The sequence below is a fragment of the Rhinolophus sinicus genome, linkage group LG10 (genome assembly GCF_036562045.2).
Source record: "Rhinolophus sinicus isolate RSC01 linkage group LG10, ASM3656204v1, whole genome shotgun sequence".
Classification (NCBI taxonomy): Eukaryota; Metazoa; Chordata; class Mammalia; order Chiroptera; family Rhinolophidae; genus Rhinolophus; species Rhinolophus sinicus.
In genome coordinates this window covers 95,310,799-95,337,132 of record NC_133759.1, presented here as the reverse complement: position 1 = coordinate 95,337,132, position 26,334 = coordinate 95,310,799, and the positions used below count along the sequence as shown (strand labels likewise).

Here is a 26,334-nt window from a genome sequence, read left to right as displayed (position 1 = left end):
TGCTCGAGGCATCTTTTATAGCTTGTTTCACTCTGTGTCGCCCTGAAGGAAAAGGTACCATCATTCTTCCAGTGTATTAGCTAACTGCTTCCACAGGGGTAGTCCAGTGCGAGGGGTGAGTAAGTGGGTGGGCGCTGGAAACTGACTGCCTAAGTGTCAATCCTGCTTCTGCTCTGACTGCTGGAAAATTCGGGCAGGATCCATCACCTCCCTGCCATCCTCAGGGTCTTCCCTTATCTGTAAATGCGCCGATGACAACAGTGTGGATTTCATAGGGATGGATAAGAACTGACGGGGTGAATATAGTGCTGAGGACAGTCTCTAGCACATTCTAACTGCATCAGTTATTGTGGGCTACAATTCTTATCATGTTTCCATTACAGGAATTTAGGTAAAGTCAGAGCACATTGTTTTTCATTCCAGAGGATTTTACAAAACAGGTTTCAAGAGAGATTGACAAAAAAAAAGAAAAAGAAAAAAAGAGGATACTTCATAGACATTGTTCCATGATACTTTTAAGGATCCTGGGAGCCGTCATTGGTCTTCTTGCAGTTAGTGTTTATTTTATAAAACAGCAGGACCTTTTGGCTTTGAAATGGCCAGCAGTTATAGGAGATGGATCTTGTAACGAAGATATTGTGATCTGAAGGGTAGGTTTGCTGTCCTTTGCCACAAGTGCCTCTAATCACACTTCTTTTCACTGCTTACCTATCTCTCACTCCCATGCTAACAGCCTCAGTTTTCTTATCTGTGAAATAGGAATACTCACCTCTTGGGGTGTTGAAGAAAATAAGTTAACAAAAGTAAAGTGCTGAGGACCAGTTCTCAATAAGTAATCCTTTTTATTTTAAAATCAGGCTTATGTGGGGGACTGATGCAGGGGACCTGGTGTGAATTGGGTCCAACATTTGAGTTTCGTTCTGATTCAGCTGTTAACTAGCTGTTTGATCTTACACTGATCGCTTAGGGTTTCCAAAGCTTGGTTGTTTTTTCTTTGTGAAAGGAAGGATCTTTGCAGGAATAAAGTTATGAAGTTGATTGAGTGAAGGGCTTTTGCCCCTCAATCTGACCACATCAGGAAATCAAGTTGTTAATTCCAGAGTTAGAACGGAGACTTTAGAAAAAAAGTATTCTTACCTAAAAGTTGTTTTGGTAGCTTTTGAAAAATGCAATCCAGTATATTTGATTTTGCTCTTAAAGGGTCATAGTACCTATTGTCCCAATATAATCATAAAATTTTTCCATCTGGGACTAGGTCAGCAGTTTATCAAGCCTCATCTCTGCCCCTGCAGGTATGTCTCAGCTCTCTGAAAAACCCAGCAACTGTATTTGACACAGTGGCCTCAGGCAAAGTGAATTCCACAGATGGAGTTAAATATGTATTTTCATTTCCCCTGAATTCACCAACCTCCAGGAGGGGCCTGCAGATTGTAGAGAGGGAATATGGAAGGGAGGTCCCTTGTTTTCTCTTGTTCCCATTTATGATTCATTTGAAGCTGCTGCATCACACCCATTAATTCAGTGGCAATTGGAAGATTCAGTTTAGAGAATTTCAATCTCTAGTTCCAGTCTGAAGGGAGAAGAGAGCCCGGGGGAGTCAGAGCAAGAATGATGCCTTCTTGAAGTGTAAGACAGCATTTCTGAAGATGCACAGGGCTGGTGTGGCTGGTGTGGGCCTGCGCCCACTTGGAAAAATAAGGAGTTGTTAGAAGTGGTTTGTGTGGCCACAGGGCTTGCTTTTGGGGATGCGTCAGAACTTGATTTAGTCTCTGAACTTAGTTTTTTTATCCTCTCTACCCATAGATAGCCAATTTGCCCTATAAAAAGTTGTACCCATTTCTAACCAACCATCAGTGTACCAGAGCACTGTGTCTCCGTACAAATTGCTATCATTGAGAATTTAACCATGCAAGTCATTTTTGTTAGTAAACACTTAGCCTGCAGTGGCTCTGTCAGCGGACTAGTGGGATTCTCCAACAGCATCCTGTCATAAACTCTATTCCTGATGCACATACCTTGGGAGGACCATCTGCAAGTTTTAGAAGGGCTGAATAGAAATACTAACAAAATGTCTTCCCAGGAGCTGGAAATAACCCAGAGTAGCACTCATGAAAGGCTAGTCATGATATCCTTGGATATGGAATGTGCCACGCCATCCTGAAAAGTTGTCAGCGTCACTTTGCCTAAGCCCCTCACCCACTCCCCTACACACACCTGCCCACGGTGTGTCATCTATACTGGGATTGCCTCTCAGGCACTTATGATGACAAGTGAAAGATCACAGCCCGGAGGTGGAGGTTGGTTTGCTTCTTCTGGTCACATTAGTGGGTTACCGGGGTGTTTGCTCACCGATCAACAGTAATAGGCAGCATTTCCATACCTCCTGGACAGTGTGGTTCATGTTCTAAATAGAACCCTCCACCCCCCCCACTCCACCAACTTTCTTCTTTTTCCTCTACATTTAGAGAACATATTATACCAGCCTGGTGGTTGCTCTCCAATTTCATTTCCAAGGCCCCCCTATGTTTAGGGGATGGGCCTAAATTAAAATGGGAATCTGAACGACTTTGGGTCCATCATGTAGTGACTGGTCCATTCTCTTTAGCTCTGGAGAGATGGCATAAGCATTACTGGGATAAATTCATTAAAGCGATTTTCAACAGATTTGGTAAACATGCAACACAGATAGCCTTCTATGCACCTGGCTGAGGTGGGGGGTAGAGGGCGGTTGAAGCCTTTTCCTTACCGGAGGTCAGAACCAGTGTCAAATTTACAGAAACCCCACTTCTGGTTCTTGCTGCTCCCTTTGGTTTTTATCTCCACAGTAGGTTTAACCTGACCAAGAAGTAATTACACCATATTTTTTATGTGGTGCTTTATTACTTGCTTTTCAAAATTGGTTTCCAGCGTCTCATGAGCTAATAGCAACAAATGTGTGATTGTAATGTTCACTCCATCAGGAGACGTGGGCTTATTGCGGAAGTGGCCACATACCCATTGCCCACACAATAACTGTCATTCCAAAAGCAAGTGAATTGCTTAACTAAACAGCTATTGATTGTAAGTCATCAGGGACCAATATTAAGACCACCAGCATCCAAAGGAGAAGATTGAATTCTGGTTACATATACAAATGTAGTTCGTCAGTATTTTTGTGGCAAGAAGACCCCATCCTCCATGGTTCACAAGTCCAAATCGAAAGTAGATTACAAGAAGAACCTCATTGGAGCGCCTCAAGTGACCAAGTGGTTCCGTCCTCTTCTTAAAAGAGAGGCGTCAAGATTTGGAGCAGAATAAAAACCAAGAGCCATGGAAAATCCCCTCATCCTCTCCCTTCCCACTGTACTAGCAGTAATTGACCAAATCTGAAGGTGAACTTGGCATCGTAACTTTTGTGTCAGGGCACCTAGAGTTCTACACTTTTTGGGGGGACTGAGTTGACTCCAGTCTGGGCCTGAGTGCCCTCTGCTCTCTCATATACCTCCTGTCATTAGCTAAGCTTCAGCTGGGCAAGTGGTTTTGCCAACAAGCCTGACTCACTTGGTGTGTTCAGACCTGTGTATGGCGGTTACTGCATGAGACAAAACAAAACCGGAGCCTCTGGGTTAAAGCATTCCCGAGTCTTCTAAAACGGTGCCTACACCTGTGCTAGTGCTCTTGGAATGGTCTACTTTGCAAGTTTTTCCTCAGGCCTCTCCTGGCTGATTCCTCAGCTACACTAGATGGTGTGGACAAAAACTCTTTCGATGTTAAGCTCCCCATTTAATTTCAGTGACCTTATTCTCTCCCGGTGTTCTTTCTACGTTTTTGACCTGCCTCTGTCCTTTTGGTCTCTGAATCTTTCTGTAAGGATTCCTTAACTGTACGTATTCCCACAGCAATGTCTGTCCTTGGTTCTCTGCTCACACCCGTAGTTTCAGCTATTACCCACATCTTGGTATCACCCAGAACATTAGCTCCATAGTCTTCTTCCTGAGTTTCAGGCTTTTATTTGCAACTGTGGAGTAAACATTTTTACGTGGATGTCCCATTGGCATCTAAAACGCAGCATATCTGACATGGAACTCATGACTTTTTCCTTCCATATACAGTTTCCTTCTTGTTTTCCTTGTTCTGCTAAATGGCAGCTCTGTCCACCCAGCCAGGTAAATTCAGTGTCAGATTCATCCTCCGTTCTTTCTAACCCCTCACATCTAACGTGCTAATGCAGTCATGTAAATTCTATTCTAAAATAGTTCTGAAATCTCCCTTTTTCTCTGTGACCGCCTCATCATTAGTTGGTCTTTCATTTTCCATTTGAATTATTGCAATAGTACTGACTTTAAAAACTACCTTTTATTGGACTCTTATGGTTATGTCTTCGAAATACAGTTCTCACTGTGTCACTCCTATGATATGGAAAACCTTAAATAGCATCTTGTTGCCTACCAGAAAGGGTTCTTGGCCCAGCATGGGAGGCCAATACTGCCTCATGGTTACTCTTCAACACCCTACATACTCTCACTATGTAAGCTGTGCTCTCCACAAACTGGAATACACAACCTTATTTGAACACATCATGCCCTTTTGTATCTCTGTGTCTTTGTTTGTGCTGTTCTGTGGCCCGGAACGCTTTTCCTGCCCTTTCCAATAGAACAGTCCTGTTTATCCTTACACACCCCACTCCAATATGACCTCTTTGGTAAGTGTTTCCCTGACTCCACTGGAGAATTATCTTTTAGTTCTTCTGTGCATATACTATGAGGACATTAGTAATGCTGCTGTTTGGTATCTTTTTGCAGCCGCTGATTACAGGCCTGTCTTCCCCACTGGATCAGGCACTCCTTAAGGTGCATCACAGTGCCGGGGAGAGATTTTCAAACGGAATCATCTCCAGCTGGGGATGCATAGGAAACTGGACTGTGTTGTATTGCTTTTTCTTTTCATCTTAAGCACACGGCCTTGTATTCAGCAGGCTTCCAATCTTATGAAATTCATTAAACAATGTAAAACACCCCAAGCCTAGGAAAGACTCCCATCTTGATTAGGTGCCTTCTCTCTAGTTTTCTTCCCAATTGGTCACAAAACTTATGTTGTTTTCAAACAGTCGTGTCCTACTATAGATAGAGCTTGATTTCAGGGTACTATTTGAGCATCAGAAGTGGTGGAATTCTTTGGGGTGTAATTTCGCATTAGTGTAAGTGTGGGAGGAAAGGCTGAACCCCAAGTGTAAGTGAAACACACGTGATGTTCTCCTAGAATTCTATAACACATCCTCATATGTATTTATCACATTGTTCTAGAATTCTGTTTACGTCTTTCTGCTCCTGTAGATGCTGGAGTTCCCTGAGAGCGAGGGATATGTCAATGTGTCTAATTCTGAGTTCCCCATATCTGCCCCTACTTCTAGCACATGGCAGGTAGTCTGGTACTAGTAATAACAGATGCCTGTTGGGTGTTTATTATGTGCTAAGCGGGGTACAAACAGTACCCCATGACACCCTCACTTACAGATAAGGAAGCCTTAAAGAACATGACCTTTTTAAAGGTGCATCGCTGGCCAGTGAGATAGTCTGGATACAAATCTCCCTGTGTGTTGCTCCAAAAGGGTGGGAACAAAGTGAAGAAGACTACTGTCAGAGAAATGGAAGTCAAATGAGGTCTGGAGTAAAAGACAAAGGTTTCCATGGGATGTAAGTTAAGAAAAAAGAAAAAGACTAGAGTAGATTGCAGATAGAAGGATACATGGGGAGCAAGAAAAGCATTAGAAAAGCCCTGTAATCCAAAATTCCTAGAGACCTCTTCTGCAGGTCTCTTGGTTGTCTTCACTTGGTTGTTCTAGCAAAGAGGTTAATACTGTAGGAGGCACACTGCTTGGGTTTGGATCTCTGACTTTTCACTCATTAGCTCTGTGGATTTAGGGAAGATATTTAACTCCTCTGAGCCTCAGTTTCCTCCTCTGAAAAATTGGAATAACACTATTACTTACTTTTAGGGTTGTGGTAAAGGTTAGGTAGGTCAATCCATGTAAAGTGCTTGGCATATAGTAAGTCCTTAGGAAGTATTAGCTCATGCTGCTGTTACAATAATTATTAGAAGAAAAGGTACAATGAATGAATACCACGGATCCTTGTGACGTCTTCGCAGGTAATTAATTCTATGTTTCTGAGTGAATCTATCTTCCCTAAACTTATGCCCCAAGGTGGCCCTGTCAACTTACATGGGTGCAATGGGGTATGTTAAAGTCGAGGGAAACAAGTGATGCTGTCAGTCTGTCAGATACCACACCAAGTACTAATTTGAGCTAGTTCATAGCATTTGATTATACTGCATTCCTTTGGATGGTGTCATGCCTTTGCACAGCTGAATTTGCAGCAGTCCTGGATGTCAGAAGGAAGTGTCTTGTGCAAATGAACAGGGACTACTAGAAAAGAGGGTGCTGATGTCCAGTCTTATTCCAAGGATTGAGAAGTTGGGTGGTGTCCAACAGGGGCACCCCCCCCATTAGTAAGTTGTTGTTTTTATTTTAGAATAATATAAAAGTATGATAGATTTCTTTTCTTCCAATTGCTTTATATATTTTTTCAAATGGCTACTAAGTTAGACTATAAAAATAGTAAGCCGGATGGACATAAGTGATTAATAAACGGAGCCTCTTGGCATATTCCTTTTGGCTTAGAGGCATTGTGAATAGCTTCCTGAGACACTCAGGTACTGTGAACAGGGAAAGTTTGAGAAGCTCTGGAGTAGACAATGAATATCAAAGTCCTACTCAGAATGCCGGTTATAGCTAAAAGGGAATGGTCTCCAACGTAGTTCAGGTAAAGGGACTCTCTGGCTGAATCTAAGGCTGGTGGCACACAGCGATGATAATTACAGAGGCTGGGTCGACACTAAAGAAGCCTGATTCCATTTATTTTATATCGAGATGCTGTTTAGGTTGGAGTTTAGACTGATAAAAATGTCTAGGCTTATTATAAGTTCTCTTTGACTCCATTAAAATATTACCAGAAATTCACTTAAGACTCTCGTATCTGCAAGTTACAAGTATCTTTCTGTCTTATTAGTGGACTGAATGGATTACTTGGAGTTACTTTTATTTCACTTTTCTTGGGATTTTTTTTCTCCTCCCAACCTGACAGTCTGCAGAACTCTGCTATCGCTTTATTATCCAACTCTTCCAAAACCTGTCCACTGGTTTAGACGAAACAAGTCTGTGAACAGTGGGAACAGTGATTCGAGTTGTCGCATAAAACTGTGATATTAACAATCACAAGTTAGACCTCAGCTCAGAACTCTGTGTTTGGTTAGCGCGAGGCTCAGAGAAGGGTTTCTTCGCTTCAGAGCCTGACTCGGTGCCGTTCCCCACTGAGAGCCATAAGGTGCTGGTAGCTTGTTCTAGGAGAGTAATAAGTATTGTTGTTTAGCAATTGTGTTGTTGAAATTCAGCTCCACTATGTCTGACAGTATTTATCTAAAATACTTTCCCTGGTGCGTGTTCAAGTTCCAGTAAACCGTGTCTTATTGTGCGACCTTTTCATTTTCCAGTGAAAAGGGATCAGCTCGTCAGATAAAAGCTACAAGCCAGAGTACAGGAAAAATGCGTGCTCAGAAAATCCAAGCATGATTGAAAACAAGATGTGTTAAATCAATGCGGTTTATCGCCTGCCTATTCCCGGCAATTGCTGTTCTAAGCTCATTCTGAACAAACACTGGATGATAAAAGTGTGGTGTCAAGCGCTCACTGGGGTGGGAACGCAAGAAAACATGTTTATCAGACAGGCTGGGTGATTTTACCCCCTTGGTAACCGTTATTGTCAAAAGTCTTTGGGAAGAAATCTGAAGAACAATTATAGAAGGAATATTACTCTTGTTATATCAGATGATATGCCAGTCGGGGAGAAAATTATGGATTTACCCTTAAACGTTAAGAAAGACAGAGTGTGTTGGTCTTCAGTACTTAAGCACCATCATCCATTACACAGCGAAAATTCATCCTCTTCTTGTTCCAATGAGCAAATCTGGCTTTGAAACCTAATCATAAATGATCCAAAATTTTTTTAAAAAATGAAAAAGATTGAAAGCAAAATAAATAAATAAACAAATCCATGAAGATCTTCATGCTTCTGTTTGTTTGAGGGATTTAATGTTACTTTTTCCCTTGCATCACATTTGGAAATCTAAATCAAAGCTCCTGAAAGGCCTGCTGTTCAGAGCACATCACACCCAACCACGGGCAACTTTCTCATCAGCTTTATTACAGTTAGAGAGCGGTACACTTTCCCCTAATTATTGGATGCTCACCTACTTCCCGGTTTAGATACAGAGTGTAACCCTCCAGGGCAAGAAAGGGGTCTGTTTATGAAGAGATGCTCCCCTTCTGCCAGTGGCTTTTCACCAAGGATCTTCTAGAAATACCAACTGGGCGTGGTGTGAAATAAGTTGGCTTAATGTAGCGCAACAGCATTTGGGGTCTCTTTTGCCTAAAAGACAAATTAACTTTTGAGAGCCCAACTCAGACCTAGAAGTAGAACTTGGGGAGACAGAAAAACCAGTTTCTTGATCATTTGTGGGGCAAGTTTCAAATACCAGGATGGCTTCACCAGATGGTTTTTTGTTGGATGACATGGTGAGCTTTACGTAAAGAAATCAAGCCGAGTAACTTGTTCTCCTGTGTAAAGTGAGGAGTCTGGGAACAAGGATTCCTCCTAATGCTGGATTTCTCTTTCATAGATATTTCTGTTTCAGAGATATTCATTAAAAAAAAACACCAAAAAACTTAAAGTTTCATTGATTTGGTAGTAGTACGTGAAACACTCGTTCTGATTTATGCAGCTAGCTCTTTCTGTGCCTCAGTTTCTCACCTCCTGTTGTGAGTAATAATTTCTGGCATTTATGTCAAGAGCATATTGAAGGAACCAATGAGATAGTACCCATAAAGCACTTTGATATTGCTGAGAAAAGGGTCTCGTATCAGGATGTATTTAAAATGACATTTCTAACGTAGTTATTGCGAGCCTTAATATCTATTAACAACCTTCAGAGGTGCTTATATTTTAGAGAATAATTGCATTCAGGACGCAAAAATCTTAAAAATTAGTTTTCTTTTGCAGATGTCTTTAAAAGTAGCTGTCAAAGTGTAAATTGGTATACATTTTACGAAGGATAGTTAAGAAATATATGTATCAAAAGACTTGAAATGTGCATATTGCTATATCCAAGAATCTCTCCTGAGTGTTGTTGATTATAGCACTCTCAGATCAGTGAAAATTTGGGGGAAAAAAGCATACATCCCCTTTCACAGGGGATTTGTTACGTAAATTATGGCCAGCCACATAATACAACAAGCTACAGCCATTAAAAAGAATGAAGTGGATATAAATATGTATATAATCTATATTTATATAAAACAGTATTGTGAAGATGTCTGAAAGCATACATACTAATATGGAGATTATATGAGTGGGGCTATTATGGGGCTTTTATCCCTTTTTTTGTGTGTCTTTTGCAATTTTTATACAATAAGAATGTATTTGTTTTAAACTTAGAAAAACAGTAAAGCTATTTCCATTTTGAAAAACAAAAGAAAGTCCCTCTTAATTCTTCCTTCCTGCTCTTGATTGCTTTTGCTTCTGGAAGAGTTATTAATTTCGAAACATACGCAAGCTCCTTGCATTCCAAGGGACAGTACTCGGGGTCTAGCATCTCTTTCTCCACACGTCCGTGCATTCATCCTCCTGGGCTCTCATCCACGTTCCAGCTCCCTTCCTCCCTCCCATCGTTACCTTGCGTGCTCTGGCTCCGCACTTTGTAAAAATGACTTGGCCACACATGCCAACTGATTGTACCTTTGGTAGAGAGAGGTTATTACTTCCTTCGCTTGATTTTTTTTTTTTTTGAATCTTATAGTTGTTGCCACACATCAAGAGGTTTGAAGACTACAAATAAGAAGTCAGAGCAAGTTCAAAGCCAGTTTGGAAATTTTCCTTTGGCTCCTGAGTTGGTAGATTCTGCCCATGTTGGCTTCATCCTGACACCCTTCTGGTTCAGTTACAGCTTTCTGCAGTTCAGTGAGCCTCTTCCCAAAGCTCTCCTGGACCTCACTGGCTCGTGAGGCAAGGCGCCAGGCTGGAAAAGCATTTCACACTGCGAGCAGGGGCTTCTCTTGCAAGGGATTGGGTTTAGGTTTCTTAGGGAGTGGATCCCTTCCACTGAAGAGACAGACGACCCTGAATACCATTCGTGCATTAGCCATCTAGGAAGCAATGAAATGTCCAAATGTCTGGAAATGCAGCAAATCTCTTTATTAACCATAGTTCTGGCTCTTGTGTAGGTTTCTGGTTGATTTTTTTTTTTAGGGGGGGGTTATATATTTTAAATTTGGTCTTAAAGATAGGTTTGTGAAGATAACTTGCTGTTTTATTGTTTACCTCTGGTTGTTAATTTAGTGACGGAGAGAAAAATGGGGCCATTATGGAAGAAAAAAGCTCTGCCTGACACATATGTAATAACTCTCATGCCAAGAATGGATCTGCCTTGAAGGGAAATGCTCTGCTGTTACTCCTTTAGTTCAAATATAGAGTAGTCACCAGGGAAGGTTGGAGACCCAGGTGCTGGTTTTATCATTGCCTCTGCTCTGAGGTTTTATTTATTACTTGGCACAGAGTCTAGATATTTGTTTGGACATTAAATGGCAATAGAATATAAATATGACCTTCCTAATATCTGCATTTCTTTTTATTTCCAGTCAAAATGACATCATGTCACACAACCATTAAAAAAAGGAAATTAAAACCCCAGAAATATGTTAAAACACTGCAGTGAGCCGCTGAGCTATAAAAGCAGGGAACTCTGCGCGTTCACGTTGGAATGGCAACCAAAGCACTTTCCCCCCAATGCTGGGAACACAACTCTCCAGCCTCTCGTTTCCATTGTTTCCAGGAATAAGTGTTCAAGAAGTTAAGAAGGACGGAGCAGTGATTTCTCTGACAGTAAACTCTGAAAAGAAAAAAATCAGTTTTCATAACTGAAAATGTATCCGTCTTGACTACATGATTTTAACTTGCAAATGAATCCCCTTGAACAGAATTTTCTGTATTTGATGTGTTCCTAAAGTGGATTTAAAAAAGACTAAAGGCACGAAGAGGCACAATCCATATATATATATGTTCAGTTAGGATTTACTCATTATCAGATGTTTTGCATGGACTTGGTAAACTTGTCATTAGCGTTAGTGCATAAAATTTAGTTGCATTATTCTAAATTTTATCTGCATATGGCATTTCATGCTGCATGAAAATTTGGACCCTGTAAACAGTGATTCTGCATAACCAGAGCTGTTCTGTCTTGACCAGGACCTTCTCCCAAAGGAGAAGGGCTCTTCGCAGACCGGTTCTGCACAGAAAGTTACTGGTTTCCTTTAGGGGTGACTGGGAAGGAATCCAAAGCCATTTACTTGTAAGCAGTCCCAACACACGGCTCGATGAAGTGGTTTGATTTTTCTTAACCATTTAATTAACTTTTACTTTTTGAAAACAAATGACTTCGAGGAAGCTGAAACGCCAGTCCCACACATACATCCTCTGCTGCCTACCAACAGCCAAGCCCCAGTAGTGTCATAGCTATGAGAAGGGCTTTTTGAAATCTCAGCTGATATGTCTGCCCTGCAAGCCGGCTCTCCTGTGTAGAACCATGTCCTCTTGCTTTCTCTGCATTTATAGGAAAGTTCCAGACTTACGATAGTATAGGTACACAGCTCCATAAGGTTCTCCTCAGCTTCCTCAGCTAACACCTGTCTACCTCTAAGTTTGAACAGGACAGTGGAAGCCATCTTGACTTCAAATGTTTGTGGCTCCCCGATAACTTGATCACTCTTGAAATCCACGTGTCCCCTCTAAGTGTAGTGTGACCCTGGTGAAGGCTATGCCAGAAACAGGATCAGAGGTGGGGACGTACCATCTGACTGTCACGGAGGCAAGAGAATGGATTCTTGGGCAGAAGGGAAGCCTGCCCGTGAGGCTCAGAGACGTGTTCCAGCTCCACAGTCAAAGTGGTTCACCTGTCTTTGTAGATTGGATTCCACATACCTTTCAGAAAGTTCATTTTTAAGGGCTTAGGGTGTTGTGGCACAAAACAGTTAATTTCTACAGATGCCGTCTGAACACATGGTAGGCACTAAAAATGATTATTGAATCCACGGAGAATTTATTATCTTGTAGAATTTTTTAAATGCCCATATTGGTCCCATTTTGTTCTGATCATTTTAAAAATTGAGGCTTTTCTTATTTGAGGTTATGGGTTTTTCTGAATCTTTGAGCCTCCCTGATTCTGTTTCCATCCCTAACTGGTTTAGGGTGATGCCCTCTCAAACCCTATTCGGAGGGTACGGACTGGGAGTTTGGAAGCAGAACCACATAAGCTGCTCTCATCAATGCGTTCCATTTGCAATTTACAGCTTCATCTGTTTTTTTTTTTTTTCCCCAACCTAAAATGCTCATGCTTCTTTATTTGTAGTTAATTATGCTCAATTAAGTTTTTTTTTCTCCTTTCTCTGCTAGATTCTCAAAATTGTCCCCAGTTTTAGGGGAGAAAATTGATTAGTCCCATTTCTACTGGTGTCCCCTGAGCCCTGTGCTTGAATACAATGAGGTCACTTTGTTGAAAGATTAACTTTATATTACATTCTTGCAGGGTAGGTGTATGTCCCTAAGGTACAACTACCCCCACTGATGAAATAAATATACCATTCTTTATGATTCCTCCCCGTTACCTTCTCTGTTGATTTTCAGAGAGTTTATGAATAGTCACATATTTATACAACTGGCCAAAAGTATACTACTTATTTTTCTTATGGTCTGTAATAACCTATGCAAGGTTATTAAAAGGGTATACAGACCCCTTTTAAGGCATAATTTCTTATGTCATTACTTTATACAAGCAGGTCAAATTCCATCTCAGCAATAATCTCGTGCTCTTAACCTTTTTCTCTGATTATAAAAGTAATACATGTTCATTGTGGAAAATTTAGAGAATGCACAGCACAAAGAGAAGGAAGAAAAGTACTCTAAGACCCACGTCTTAGAATAACTACTGTTAGGCAGTTTATACACAGACACATTTTCTTCACTCTCTGTATGTTCATTAAAAAAAAAAAAGGACCCATATTGTACATGTGCCACTGTAATCTGCTTCTGAACCTAGCAATATGTCAGGAAATACTTTTCTCCCTATAGCATTGCTTTTGTGGACCGCTCCATATTCCATCCCATGGGTATGCCATCATTTAAGCATCCTCCTCTCTACACATTTAATCTGTTTTCAGGTTGTTGTTTTTGTTTGTTTGTTTTTTATTTTGTTTGTTTGTTTTTAAAGAATCCTTGTCATATGCTCCCTCCCACTCAGTAGTTGGCTTAATTTTTGTCTCTGGTCAGTGCAGTCCTTGAAATCATCAGGCACCTTTGAATTTAAGACAATGAGCTTTGCATACCTCTTGTGTTATCTTTGTGTACAGCTCTGGACAATTCATTGTCATATTCAATATGTAAATTGAGGGCAGGTTAACATATTTAAAGATATGAGCATAGAGCAAATCATAAAGGCATGGGAACTAAATTAAAAGCCTTTGTCTTACTATCTGAAGTATTTCCTCTCACATAGTGTACTTCCACAGAGTAGATGCTTATTTTTCTTTGAATAATGAGTATAATATATCTAATTCAATTACTCTTTGTGGCAGCAGAATGACTTCTCCTCAGCTCTTTAGCTATTAGTTCCATATGATATTTGAATTGGTTCTCTTAATTGCAGATATTAAGTGTCAGTCATTCTGCTGTGCATTCGCCATATGGCCAGAGAAACACAGCCTCCCCACCCCCATACATCAGAGGGTCATTCAGTGAACAACCACAGTTCCTTGACATAGTAGGAATGAATTCATTATGCAGAAAACTGAAGGGGTGGGTCAACAATTCAAATTTTGTTGGTAGCTTAGATTGAAAAATAAAACCAAGAATTCGAATTTTCAGCATGCTGAATGATGTCTTCAGATATTAAAATGATGCAATTAATTGCTTAAAGCTATTTTTATGGTTAAACTTCGTGGTTGGCAATTAGTATTGTGGGTGGGGGGATAGATGTGATGTGTAACTTAAACCTGCGTGTTCACTCCTCTCACCCTCCTGCATTTCTTGATTAAATGCCGTGGATTTTACGAGTAACAGCTTCCCTGCACAACGGGTCCTATGGCTTTTTCTCTACAAGTCTAATTTGAAAAAAGAATTCTTCTCAAGGGTTTAGAAAGTAATCATAAAATGGGAGGAATGATAAATATTGTGCCTTGACTCATATACTAGTATAGATAGAGAGATTTGGTACACCTGGGTATAATTTTAGTTAATTTCCACAAGAGACAGGTTGAAAGTTTACTGTTTGGAAAGCGGTGGGAGTGGAGGGGAGCATGGCTAAATCTCATATTTGCAAAAATGATTACATTATCTGAAATGAAAATGCTACTCTATTAACAACTTCAATAAGCATTGCATTTGGGAAAAAATCTTTTTAATAAAAAGTTACCTGAAGTTCGCTCTAACTTAAAATATACAAGTGAGGAAAAAGTACTTACTCTGATTTATGTATCTTTTGGAGGTGTAATTATTGGCTTTTTACTCACCTATGTAAAACAATGTACTTTTGTAAATGGATTTCTGGCCACTTTATGCAGCTTTTTTTTTTTTCCTCCTATTTTTTCTTACATAAAAAGTAAGCACTGTCAATCAAGGAATTTAAGGTTTATTTCCTCTTTAGAAATGATTGATAGCCTTTTAGATTTACAAGTTGACAAGTTAAAGGGTTCTATTGGTATAATTATGTACTAAATTCACAGTCTTTCAATTTAAATGTCCTTTTAAAACCACAAGATTATCATACCTGTATTTTGAAAAGTGGGCCAGTCAGTTTGGGTTGGTATACAAATTGCTTCCATTAGCCTTGGGACCTATTTGAATTTAATACAGTTTTTTAAAGTTAGTAGTAGTATGAATCTTACTTTTAAAATTTAGGTTAATGGAAATGCATTTTAAGTAAAGCATGTGGCAACTTGTTTTCTAATGTATAGCTCAATGTCAGAACTACAAAGATTGTCTTTTTATTCAGTATGGGAGAAAATACGCAGTTGAATACTTTGGTTACACTGAAAAAGAAAAGAAAAAAAGAACCTACCCACCCACCCATTACTTAGAGGATATGGGGGTTACCTGTATAGGATGGAGCTCCCATCTTTTTGTCACCAGGTGAGGGAGGCTGAAGAGATTTCATACCCTGGGGAGGAATTTTGAGAATGATAGACCAGAGTCCACTTTGTATTGTGTTTAGATTGAGGACACTGTGAGGAAGGTGTAGTCAGTATAAGTACAACAAGGCCCTTTGTCACCAATTATTATTATAGTCTTTTAAAGAATTCTTGGAGATCCGGCTGCTCTCAGCTAGTGCTCCACTGAGGCTGCTCTTTTTCCTGAAATAATATTGATATTGGTGAATTGGTCCATCATTTTAGATGTGTTGTATCAAGGGCATTTTCAGTGCTGACCTCATTGCAGACTCCATCAAGGGTGGACTAGGCTCTCTATGCCGAGAAGACTCCTGTCGTCTGTCCCTCACCACACTCGTGGAGGCTTCAATGCCATAGGAGGCACGGACATACTGTGTCAGCTTCCACGAGAGATTTTGCAACTAAGAAAGTACTTTTAACTCTCCTACTTTTTGTAATCTGTAGATACCCTCAGATAAGCCCTTGAGCATTCTGACCTCAGCTTCTGACTGACGTGGGTCCTAAAACTTCACATCAAATACCATTTTACTCTCTATTTTTAATAATGTAAGGAATATAGAATTTGACCAGTGGAGCAGACAGAGGTCAATACCTGCTACTCCTTGTTCTTTTGAGCGAGTCACTCCCCACCATGGTAATAGCAGAACTAGATGGTTGAAATGTTCAGCAAAGGGCACACTTGTCTGATGATTTCATAATCTAATTCAGAGATATCAATTAAGCTCTGGACTCCCTAGTTATTTCCACACCATCAGTGTTGCAATTATGTTCCGTCTTATTTCCTGAAATTGTTCTAATCCCGTGACTTCTTCATTGCAGCTCTCAATGAACCCACCATCGACTATGGCTTCCAGAGGTTACAGAAGGTCATTCCCCGGCATCCTGGCGACCCTGAGCGTTTGCCAAAGGTCAGGATACCTCCTCTTTGGGTTATGGTTTCTGGAAATTTGGGCTTGGGTGATTGGCAGGAAACTTTGCCACTGATAAAAATTAGTTCGTAGATAAGCAACTCTATCAATATTTTTGTGCTTTGTGTGTTTGTTGCTACAAGGTAAGCAATACTAAAAGTAGCAAACACTTATGTGCCAGGTAATACTGTGCTTAATTTTACATGTATTGTGTCCTTTGTTCCTCTCAAAAATCCTCTGAGATTGGTACTAGTACCACCTCTATTTTAGAGAAGAAAATAAGCAGAGAGGTTGAATCATTTGCCCAAGGTCACACAGTATGTAAAGTGCTAAACTGAGATTCAAACCTAAACCGCCTGGCTCCAAAGTCCAGGTTTTTCATCATTACATCATCCCAATTCTCAGGAAAAAGAACAGTGCTTTTCTACCTACATGAAAATCCATACTTACCCCTGGTGAAGGGAGAAGAGCCAGAAGGCAAAATAAAACATACTGGTAGATCTCGCAAGCGGGCAAATGAGACAGACCCTCCTCCCTCTAGAGGCAGCCCCCCTAAGAGGGGAAATAAGGCACAAAGGTGAGAAATTAAACAAGAATTTAAGGTAGAGTAACAGCAGTCATGGTGCCACGTGTCATTAATCACCAATGTGGAAAGAAGGAAATCCACATTTATTGACTTCTGTTGTCCCATATGAGGAATATCCCCACCTCTGTACCCGGGGCACTTGGGCCCTGAGTGGGAGAGCTTGCAGTACACACCACTATACGTCTCAGAAAACAACAGGCTCGTTTGACAAACTTGCAACCAAAGTTCTGCTGTGAGCACTCGGAGGAGAGAGCAGTTAAATGCCGAAGGAGTTCAAAGTACAGAATTCGTTGAGCTGCCATTTACTGTTTACTGGCACTGAAATGAAATTTCACAAGGGAACACTATGATAAATTAAATGAGGAGGTGAGAGGTGCTCTCCTGCCACAGTTAGGTCTAGGGCTAGGTCACTTTATGTCTGTTTCGCCTCATAAAGTCCTGATGAACGTGAAGTTGGCATCCTTCCTAGTTCAGCGAACCTCTTTGGGGGATCAGTTCACCATCACATTCGACCTGTATGCCTGCCGCCCAGGGAGACAGAGCCTGCTGTCGGAAAGAGCCTTGTCCCTGACAGAGCTGCCCCCACAAAACGCTATGCAGATGCGAGGGGCTCTGGATGGGGGTGAGGGCGTGAGGCTGCTCAAAGGGAGGAAGGTTCGTGACTAGCAGAAGCGTTTATCCTCTACCTATAGACCTCGGGAAGAACCACACAGCCTTCAGCCTCTACCCTCAGCTTCTCAGAACAGCCTCACTGGCACCCAATGCTGTTCACCTTGTAAACACTCCTTAACAGCATGTCACCCGAGGAAGAAGTCACAGGACGTGTCAGTCTGCTCACGTCCTTGTCTTTGGAAGGGGCCTCTTACACATCTTACACATTATTCCCGTTGGCCTTGCCTTACTCTCAGTGAGCAATTCCATAACCTCATAATAGTCGTGAATGGCAGTCTCTATGCACAGCACAGATGTGCCTTGGATTCACCTGTAGGCTCCTCCATCCAGCGAGAACCTAGCTCCCATGCATTTCCCATGGGGCAATAATGGGTACTTTTATAGCACACTAAATAATGTCCACCCAGTGGTCGGTGCCTTAGGTGTCTCTGGTAGAAAGAAGGCTTGAGTGCAATGCCAGATTCTTCCCAGTTTCCATTTTGGGATCATCTTCACCTTGCCCGTGACATTTGATGTCTCTAGAGTCTGCTGCAGAGACTGGAGAGGCAGGTTGGGGGGTGGGGGTGGAACTCAGAGCAGGGGAAATGACTAATTACGTACGTAATGTGGGTCAAAATTATAATAATAATAATTATTATTATTATTAGCAAAATTCTTTACTTCTCCATGCTTCAATTTCCTTCTCTGTCAAATGGAGACGTAACAGTTCCCACTTTTGGGCACTGCCGCTTTAATCACTTCTTTAGCACTCAACAAAAGGTAGCCCGGGGGTCAGAGTGGGACCCTTGCTCCTGAGAGCTCTCCCACCCGTCTCTGCAGAGCAGGAAATCCTAATCCTGGTGAGCAGTTGAGTATATGATTTCTCTCCTGTGCCTCAGTTTCTTCCCCTGTAAAATCATCATGCTGACGTCATGGGGATCACATAAGGATAAAAAGAGGTGACCCTGTGGGTGCCCTCGGCATAGCATCTGGTCCACAGTTGCCACTCTGTAAATATTTATTGAAAAAATAGAAAAATAAATCTGGTTGAAGCTTGAAGTCCAAAGAAGCCAGGTGGTAGTTTTCTTATTCATAAAGAAAGAAGAGAAATAAGAATATGAGGTGGAGTTTTGTGTGCTTCCTTTTCAAAATATCGTACGGTAGCATATCACGTTCAGAAGTATTGAGCAAATAGCACAGGCATGTGTCACTTCATCCCCGGTGGCCTGATGGTGACATTCCTAGCTCCTTTTCCCTGGGTTTGGGAAGAGTAAGCAAGGACACAATGCATCTGTGTGTTACGGAAACACTCCACAGCTTGCATCGACCACTTGCCTGTGTGAGGACTGTGGCTGGAGCCCACCCCAGGAAGCTGTCTGTGTGACTCAGACCAGTGGCTGTCCTCTTGGCTCTGAATGTTAAGGTGGAGTGAGAGTTCAAGAGCAGGGTCAGGAAGTGGCGGATGGAGCCAGCACGGGGTATTCCTGTGGGCTGGGAGATTTCTCCCCCTGTTGTCCATTGTTAGGGGGGCAAAAATGGGCTCCGCCCATTCGTAGAATCATGGTCAGTGTTTGTCAAACAGGAGTGTTTCAGTGAGCCGTGGACCACACACCTTAAAAAACAAACTGTACTTTATTAAACCCATGTGTTTGTGAATAGACAAAGCTAGATTCATACAACCACCCACATATTCTGTCAAATGAAACGGCTCCAAAGACCAAGCAGACAGCTTTCCATAATAATATGCCTTTGTATACTGGCTTGTGCTTTTTCAAAGAACTTATACATGCTTTGTTTTATTGGAGCCCCTCTTGTGAGAGAAGTCAGGAAAGCAGACATCATTCCCGTTTACCAAATGAGAGAACGGGAGCAAGCTAAACCCACCTCTGTAAATGATTGTGTCCCTGAGAGTCACCATTAGTGATAGTTGCTGTACACACAAATTTAAAATACTATAATTATGCTAACCCCAGATGTTGTTTGGTTTTCTTTTTCACATGCACATGGGGAAGGGCAAGCTAAGGTTTTTAAATCGCAGCATTCTGTTCTTGTTTCACACAGACGCGCCTTCCTTTCTAGATCCTGGCAGGAGCCAGAGCAGCATGTGACCAATTTGGGGGTGAAGGTTGACGTTTTTTATAATGTAGAGGTGAGGTGAGAGGGCTGGGGACTGTGGTCAGTCAGAAACTCGGTGGAGCTGAGATGCGTAATGCAATCCAGAAACATTGAGCAAGGAGCTCTGTCTGTTGTGAAGGCCAGCGGTGTCTCCATCTCCCTGCAATTTGTTGGTTGTCTTCTGGAGTGGTCAGCGAGTGTTAGTGCAAAGGCAGTGAGAGCAGACCCTGAGCTTAGCTGGCATTCCTTGTGTTAGCAATGGATCCCAAGAGGCAGATAAGGTCTACTTAATGCCTACTGTGTGCCCAGTGTGGCTTTATCAAGGTTTTTGAAGAGCATGGAGGCCAAGAGAGAGGGATCTCAGGTCAGACAGACATGGATTTTGAAAACCAGACCCACTGCTCAGTGCACGTGACTCAACCTTCCCAGCCTAGGTTTTCTCCTTCATAAAGCAGCTGCCCCACAGTGTTGTTGTTGGGTATAAATGATGATTTCTGCAAAGAGATCTCTCTGGCATATAGCAAGACTTCAGTGAATGGGAGCTAGAGTTGCCTGTCAGGTGGGCGCTCCCCATTTCACAGGAGCCACAGTTCCCAGAGGGCTGGTAACTTGCTACAACTTCACAGCTAGTGAGTGGGAAACAGATTCGAACCCAGGACCTTGGGCTCAGAAGCCTCACTGTTACCACTGCGCCGAGTTCCCACTTTTCTCTTGCATCTGGAAACCCACATAATTCTGCCTTGAGGCGATTAGCGTGTCTCTTCATCCCACCACAGCCCCTTCCTACCTCCTTAAACTCTCACCAGCTTTCTTTCACTTCCCCACTGAGGGGGGTTGGCGTGGGGACCTCCACAGGGCAAACACGGTTTGTCTCCAACAGCCAGTCCCTCTTTTGGAGAAAATAAAGCAGTTTGAAAAAAGTAACAAAGGCAGCATTTGTGTATTTTGCTTTATGGAGCTGAAAATATCTGGTAAATTGATCCAGCGGGAGTAATAAATACACATTACTTTATCTTGTTCTTCATGTCCTATACCCCTGAGCCTTGATAGAACAACACCACTTAATAGACTTAAAAAAGAGTAATTACACTCATTGGTTGTGTGATTTTTCAGCCCTCCCAGCCCTGCCTGACCTTCTAATTTAGCTCACCGTGTCTAACTAATGCATTTATATTCATCTTTTATGAAGCATGTATAGTACAGAATTGACTGTAGAGCCTTTTCCAAGCTGTCCTCCCCGGTCCCCAATCTGGTTAGTAGTCAGAAGAGTGGGAGCTATCCATCTCGATACATTTGCATGTATAGATAACGCACATACATGGCTCCCGGCATTTTTTATTCTTTATGAAACATAATAAAAAGTATTTATTACATTTTTACTTTAAAGCTTTTATACATTCTAGCATTATTTACAGCTAAACATGCAGGCAAAAGATGCGAGTGTTTTTAAAATGATTACTGTTAATGTTTCTGCTTGTCAGAAGTGCTTAAATTTTCCTGCACTTTGTCTAGAAACTTAGTACTGTTGCCTTTTAAGAACAACACATTTAAAAGATCTTGCAAGTCAGATTTGCAAACACTGCTGACAGTTGGTGATGAATGATATTGCAAAATTTGCAAGATGTTTGTCATTTTGCACAGCTGAAATATTAGGGAATGGATTAAGAAATGTGAAACCCCTATGGAAAACAAGCATCCCAAACAAAAACCAAAACAAACCTCCACCAAACCTTGAACCCAGAGAGTACACACACCAGAATCTCTCACCCGGGTTTTCTCTCCCCACTTCCCACTCAGCCAGTGGAACCCAATTGTTCTCAGTGCATTTTCTCTCACCATATGGTCTCCTCATCACCATACACTAAGAGTCCATATGGGAAACTTGTGAAATGAACTGTATTCATTTTAACTGCCAGATGAGCAGCCTTTTGCTTTGCAAGCTTAGCTTAAGTCATCTGCTGTCTTCGTGTTGTTATGGCAACACGGCACCAATAAAAAATTCTAATCTACTGTAAGTGATCACAGTGTTTTAAGTGCTTGCCTATAACTGCCCTCCAAGGGGAGGAGAAAGGAAGGGTTACATTTGTCCAAGGAGCCAAGGGTTGTTCTTCATTCCAGCAGGTGTCAGTAAAGAAGCTGGTGAGATGGAGGGTGAGCTGCCAGGGTGGCCATGTGATAGATAAGGATTGCAAGGAAGGTGGCTTGCCGAGGGATGGGTGGTAGGGAGGATGGATTGTAGACCCTTTGGGTGGGTCTAGGAAAATATGGAAATGTCAAAACCCATAGTTCTTCCAGCAGACACGTTACTCTGCCGGTGCCGTGCAGCCTGCCATGAAGAAAACTCAAGGCTCTGAATGACACCGGCAGCAAATCCTCATGGTAACTTCTTCATTGGCACGCGGGGAAAATATCGCAGCCTCCATGAGCCTGTTCTTCCTGTACGTGGGAATTAGTCATTGCTAACACCACGCTAATTAAGAGTACCTTAAAGTAATGGAAAGAGGCAGCAACATTCTTAAATATAAATCATTTTCACCTCTGCAGGCCACATGATATGTTGCATCTCTGTCGCGCTATCTGTATTGAAAGTGAATGTTTATAGTCTCAGTTCATCAGTTCCCATTAGCCTCATGCTGAATATTTAAACACAGAACAATTTGAACACACCATGAAGGAAGACAGTGACGGCACTTTCATTTGGAACAGCAAGGGCTCATCGAATAATAATTTAGTAAATCAGCCATTTAGTGGCTCGGTTGTGCACTGTATTGTGCCAAATATTATTCAGTTCAACTGTACACTTGCAGAATTGAAATTCAGGCTCGAGTCACAGGCACTGTTTTTGCTCAATGGAGAGATGAGACCCCAAATCACCCTCCCTAAAGAGCCTTCGTGTTTAGTGATTTATCATAAATACAGAGCCGGGGCAAAATAAAACTGGAGTCGGCTGTATACAATGTATTCTAATTATGCTTTTATTGTTCTAGTCTTTATGCAAAGACTATCAGTAATTCAAAACCTGCAGTTGCATCAGTGAAAATACAAATAAGAAATCTTTGCATAACCACGTTGCCTGTTAGCAGAAAAGGGGATGACGGAGCATTTCAGAAAAAGGATAAAGAAAAACCACCCTACATCTTTACCTTCTTCCACACTGTGACACCCACCACTCTCTCTCATCTTATTCACTGATTTATTTTTTTACTCTGAAGAAACTATTAACATTATAGCCAGGAACCACAAGGACTCAAACAAAAAATACAGAAACAAAACCAAATCATAGGGAGGGTATATTCGATTCTTAGAAAAAGCACGCTTGAGTTTGATTCCAAAAAGCGTTTTGTTTCTGTATTCTCTTGTCGAAAACACGAACTGTGGCATATAGTACATTTTCCCTACCTCTCCTGTCTATTGGCCAGAAAACTTACGGGCAAATTCCACTTACCCATTTTTATAATATACATAGGTCAGGGGCTTGGTGCCCCTTACAGCTTCTGCTTCTTTTGTCAGGGTAGGTTAGTCTAGCTCTATGCACCCCTCAAATTATATAGAGAATTGTGTGTGTGTGTGTGTGTGTGTGTGTGTGTGTGTGGTGAGCATACACACACATATGCATGCACATGTTATTTTTCTAAGGAAGGAGATTGTAGCTTCATTAAAAAGACCGAGGACCCTCACAAGCGTTATAACTGTGACCTCTTTTGATTATTTATTTTATCTTTAACTGACTTCCTGGCAATAAGTTATTCTGTTTGTCATTATTGTATCATGCCCATTTTAGAGATGAGGAAACCAAGGCTCAGAGAGGACAGGTAATCTGCTCAAACTTGCGCAACTGGTAAATGGATGTTTTGTACCTTAACAGATTTCCTTACGATTAGTCCGTTCAGAATCTTCTGCAGTGTTTTACAAATAGGATTGCATCTCATACTGCACTCAGGGCATATAATACACATTGACTCTAAGAATGCATGAAATTTGCCCAAGTCCTCCAGGAGAAAAGTGAGGATTATCAAGGTTATTGCTGACTGTTGCTCAGTAAGCACTAACTAAGTGTCTGCTGAACCAGGTGCTGGTATTAACTCTGCTTTACAGACGAAGAAACAGAGACGTGCGCTTACAATGCTAATAGTGGCTGAGCCTGGACCTGAGCCAACTCTATTGGACTCTAGAGGCTGTGTCCCTATGCTCTGCCTCCTAGAATTAAGAGAGGGGCTTTTAAGAAAAAAGGCAGTTTTTGCAAACCAACCTTAAAAATCCCTCCAGCTCGGACAGGGGAGCAGGGAAGTGGTAGCATAGACCGAGGTTACCTTACAAATAAATGGCTGGGCCAGGCGATGGTGGCAGCAAGAATTAAAAATGTGCATATACCAACTTTGAAGATAACTCTTTCTGTCTTTAGCTGCAGAGTCACTGTGGTAGGGACTTTAGTAACAGTTACTCCAATAGCTGAATTCTGGAACCTCCTTCAAGTTTCTTTTTAACACTGATATCTTGAGGAAGGGGCTAAGTTTAAGCTACCTTCTATCACAGCCCACGTGCCAGAGCACTGAGTATAATCACTTATTAGGTCAAGAGGAAGGAACAAGGGGCTAAGTCATTTCTACCTGCCAACCACCCAACATCCTCTTCTGAAGGACCCAAGCCCTTAGAGACAGAGGCTAGGAGACCTTCAGCCTTTCTCACTATTTTCAGCCTGGAGTAACACTTCAATTAAGCTTTGGAGTAATGAGAACTGAGCCCCAGCAGCCTGGAGGCAGTGGATTTTAACAGCAGTTACAGTCGGGGCCATCGGTAATGCCTTTGAATCATCATTTACAGATAGAGTTTGTCTGGAGGTCCATATAATAGCTGATGATGTTCAACCATGTAAGTAGCAAAAACCAGCTATATTTTTGCTTCTCTTTGGTCATCTTGGATTGCAGCACAGTTCCAGCATGCACACATCACTGCTCAAGTTAACTTCCCATGATTGTCCAAAACCGTAACTATACACATACATTTGTATACACACACCAAACACACAGACAGAGACACACACATACACACGACAGTAAATCTCTTTGCTTTCTCAGTGGGCCTTTAACTTTCAAACCAGGTATTTATTCCCCTTGCCATAAGGAAAAGGGAGCCACAGCCAAAAGACAAAGAGAAACAGAAGTAGTTAATATTTGGCTTTTGTGTTTCTAAGAGCCTGGGCCTTGGCGACTTAAAAGATTTTCAAGGGTAATTTTGACTCTAGGCAGTTTTTGTTTCATGTGCTGACTTTACAAACCTACCCCTGAAAAAGGCACCTCTGTCCACAGCCTCCTTTTTAAGCGGTGACTTTCATCCTGATCAGAAAGCCGATTTCCAAGGCCACTCAGCAGGACCTCACCCAGAGCGTTGGTCTTAAACCAGTACAATGAATGGGAATCAGAAGAGCCAGCCAGAGGTTACCAAGTTCAGCTCTGTACCTCCAAGCAGGTCATGTTCACAAGGGTGCAAACACCATTTTTCACTGTATTTGTGGCGGGAAGCACCCCAGGCTCCCATTCACCAATTACCATGACACCATTTCGAAGAGAATGCCAGGAGACCAAAAAAGAGGGGGAAAAGCCATTGTCATAACTCTTCGCAGGAATACCTGGTTTCACAATTTATACTTAACTGCTGATACTTGAAAAGTCGAACATTTTGGTAAAATGAATCAAGCTGTAATGTTTCTTTTATGAGATCCCCTTGCAGGAAAGGAGGTCTGGCACTTCGCGGAGACCGAGCTTAGTTATCCATCACTGTAAAGGCAGCTGTCCTAGCCAGCTTCGCAGAGGTCACGCGATCGAACCAACGGCTCTTACAACTATATTATTGCTTACGGAACAGTAATTGAGGCACCAGATAAAAATTACCTGGTCTAATAGGCAGCGAACAATTCTCACTCAATAAAATTATAAGCCAAATCATTCATTTCATAATACTCTGGCTAATTTATTTGTTGACCTTTGAATATCCATAGCTCTTCAGTGGTATTAACTGCAACTCAGACAAAATCTCTTGTTCATTTCACTTCCATTGATTTTTTTTTTCCCATTGAGGCAATAACAGCTGCTTGAAAACAGCCTTTTTCTTTCCACTGTAAAAGTCAATCATGTAAGTTAGCGTGTCTTACGTTGATATAGCCATGTTAGCTTGCAGCCTGCTTCAATGTCATGTGATTCAGAAGCCTGCCACACCGTGTGTGTAACGGAGGCCAAGCGTTCTGAAGGGTCTCCCGGCTTGATGATACGTTTGAGAAGTAAGAGGGCTCTCCTCTAACCTGAACATCAAATCAACTTTAAAATTTAAGGATGTTTAGAAGCCCCCCCCCCCCGCATTTACTTTAGACTAGACGAGTGTGCTTGCAATACCTCTTGAATTAATTAATAGCGGTAGCCCCCTTCAAAATATTTGATTCCTTTGTTCTGGAAATTTCTGCAGATTTCGACTGTGGTTTGAATTTTATTTTTCTCTAAAGATTATGGGCAACGAGTGTGTGCTAGACCATTCAGTAAGCCTCAGCTGAAGCTTCTTATGTAATAAAGTACTAAGAAGTCTTTAGAATGCAGGGTTGTAAAATATAACTGTTACACATTTGGCATTTTATGCCTCCCTAGAAATAACCAATTGCTACCTACACTTCATCTATGCTCCTCCTTTCCATTTCAATTTACTCTAAAGTGGTCCTTAGCCATAATGAGAATGCCCCTTTCAACAGAAACATGTTTAATTATATCCATGCTAAACGTAAGTGA

The 26,334-nt window shown here is 41.6% G+C and overlaps 1 protein-coding gene across 8 annotated transcripts in view; it reads left to right on the top strand.

The window, feature by feature from the left end:
• Positions 1-26,334, top strand: part of EBF1 (EBF transcription factor 1) — a 377,481-nt gene that overhangs the window by 326,977 nt on the left and 24,170 nt on the right. For all 8 annotated transcript variants that reach the window (XM_019740480.2, XM_019740489.2, XM_019740473.2 and 5 more), the window contains exon 11: positions 16,124-16,212. In XM_019740480.2, coding sequence (XP_019596039.1) covers positions 16,124-16,212 — 89 coding nt within the window. The remainder of the gene's footprint in view (positions 1-16,123; positions 16,213-26,334) is intronic.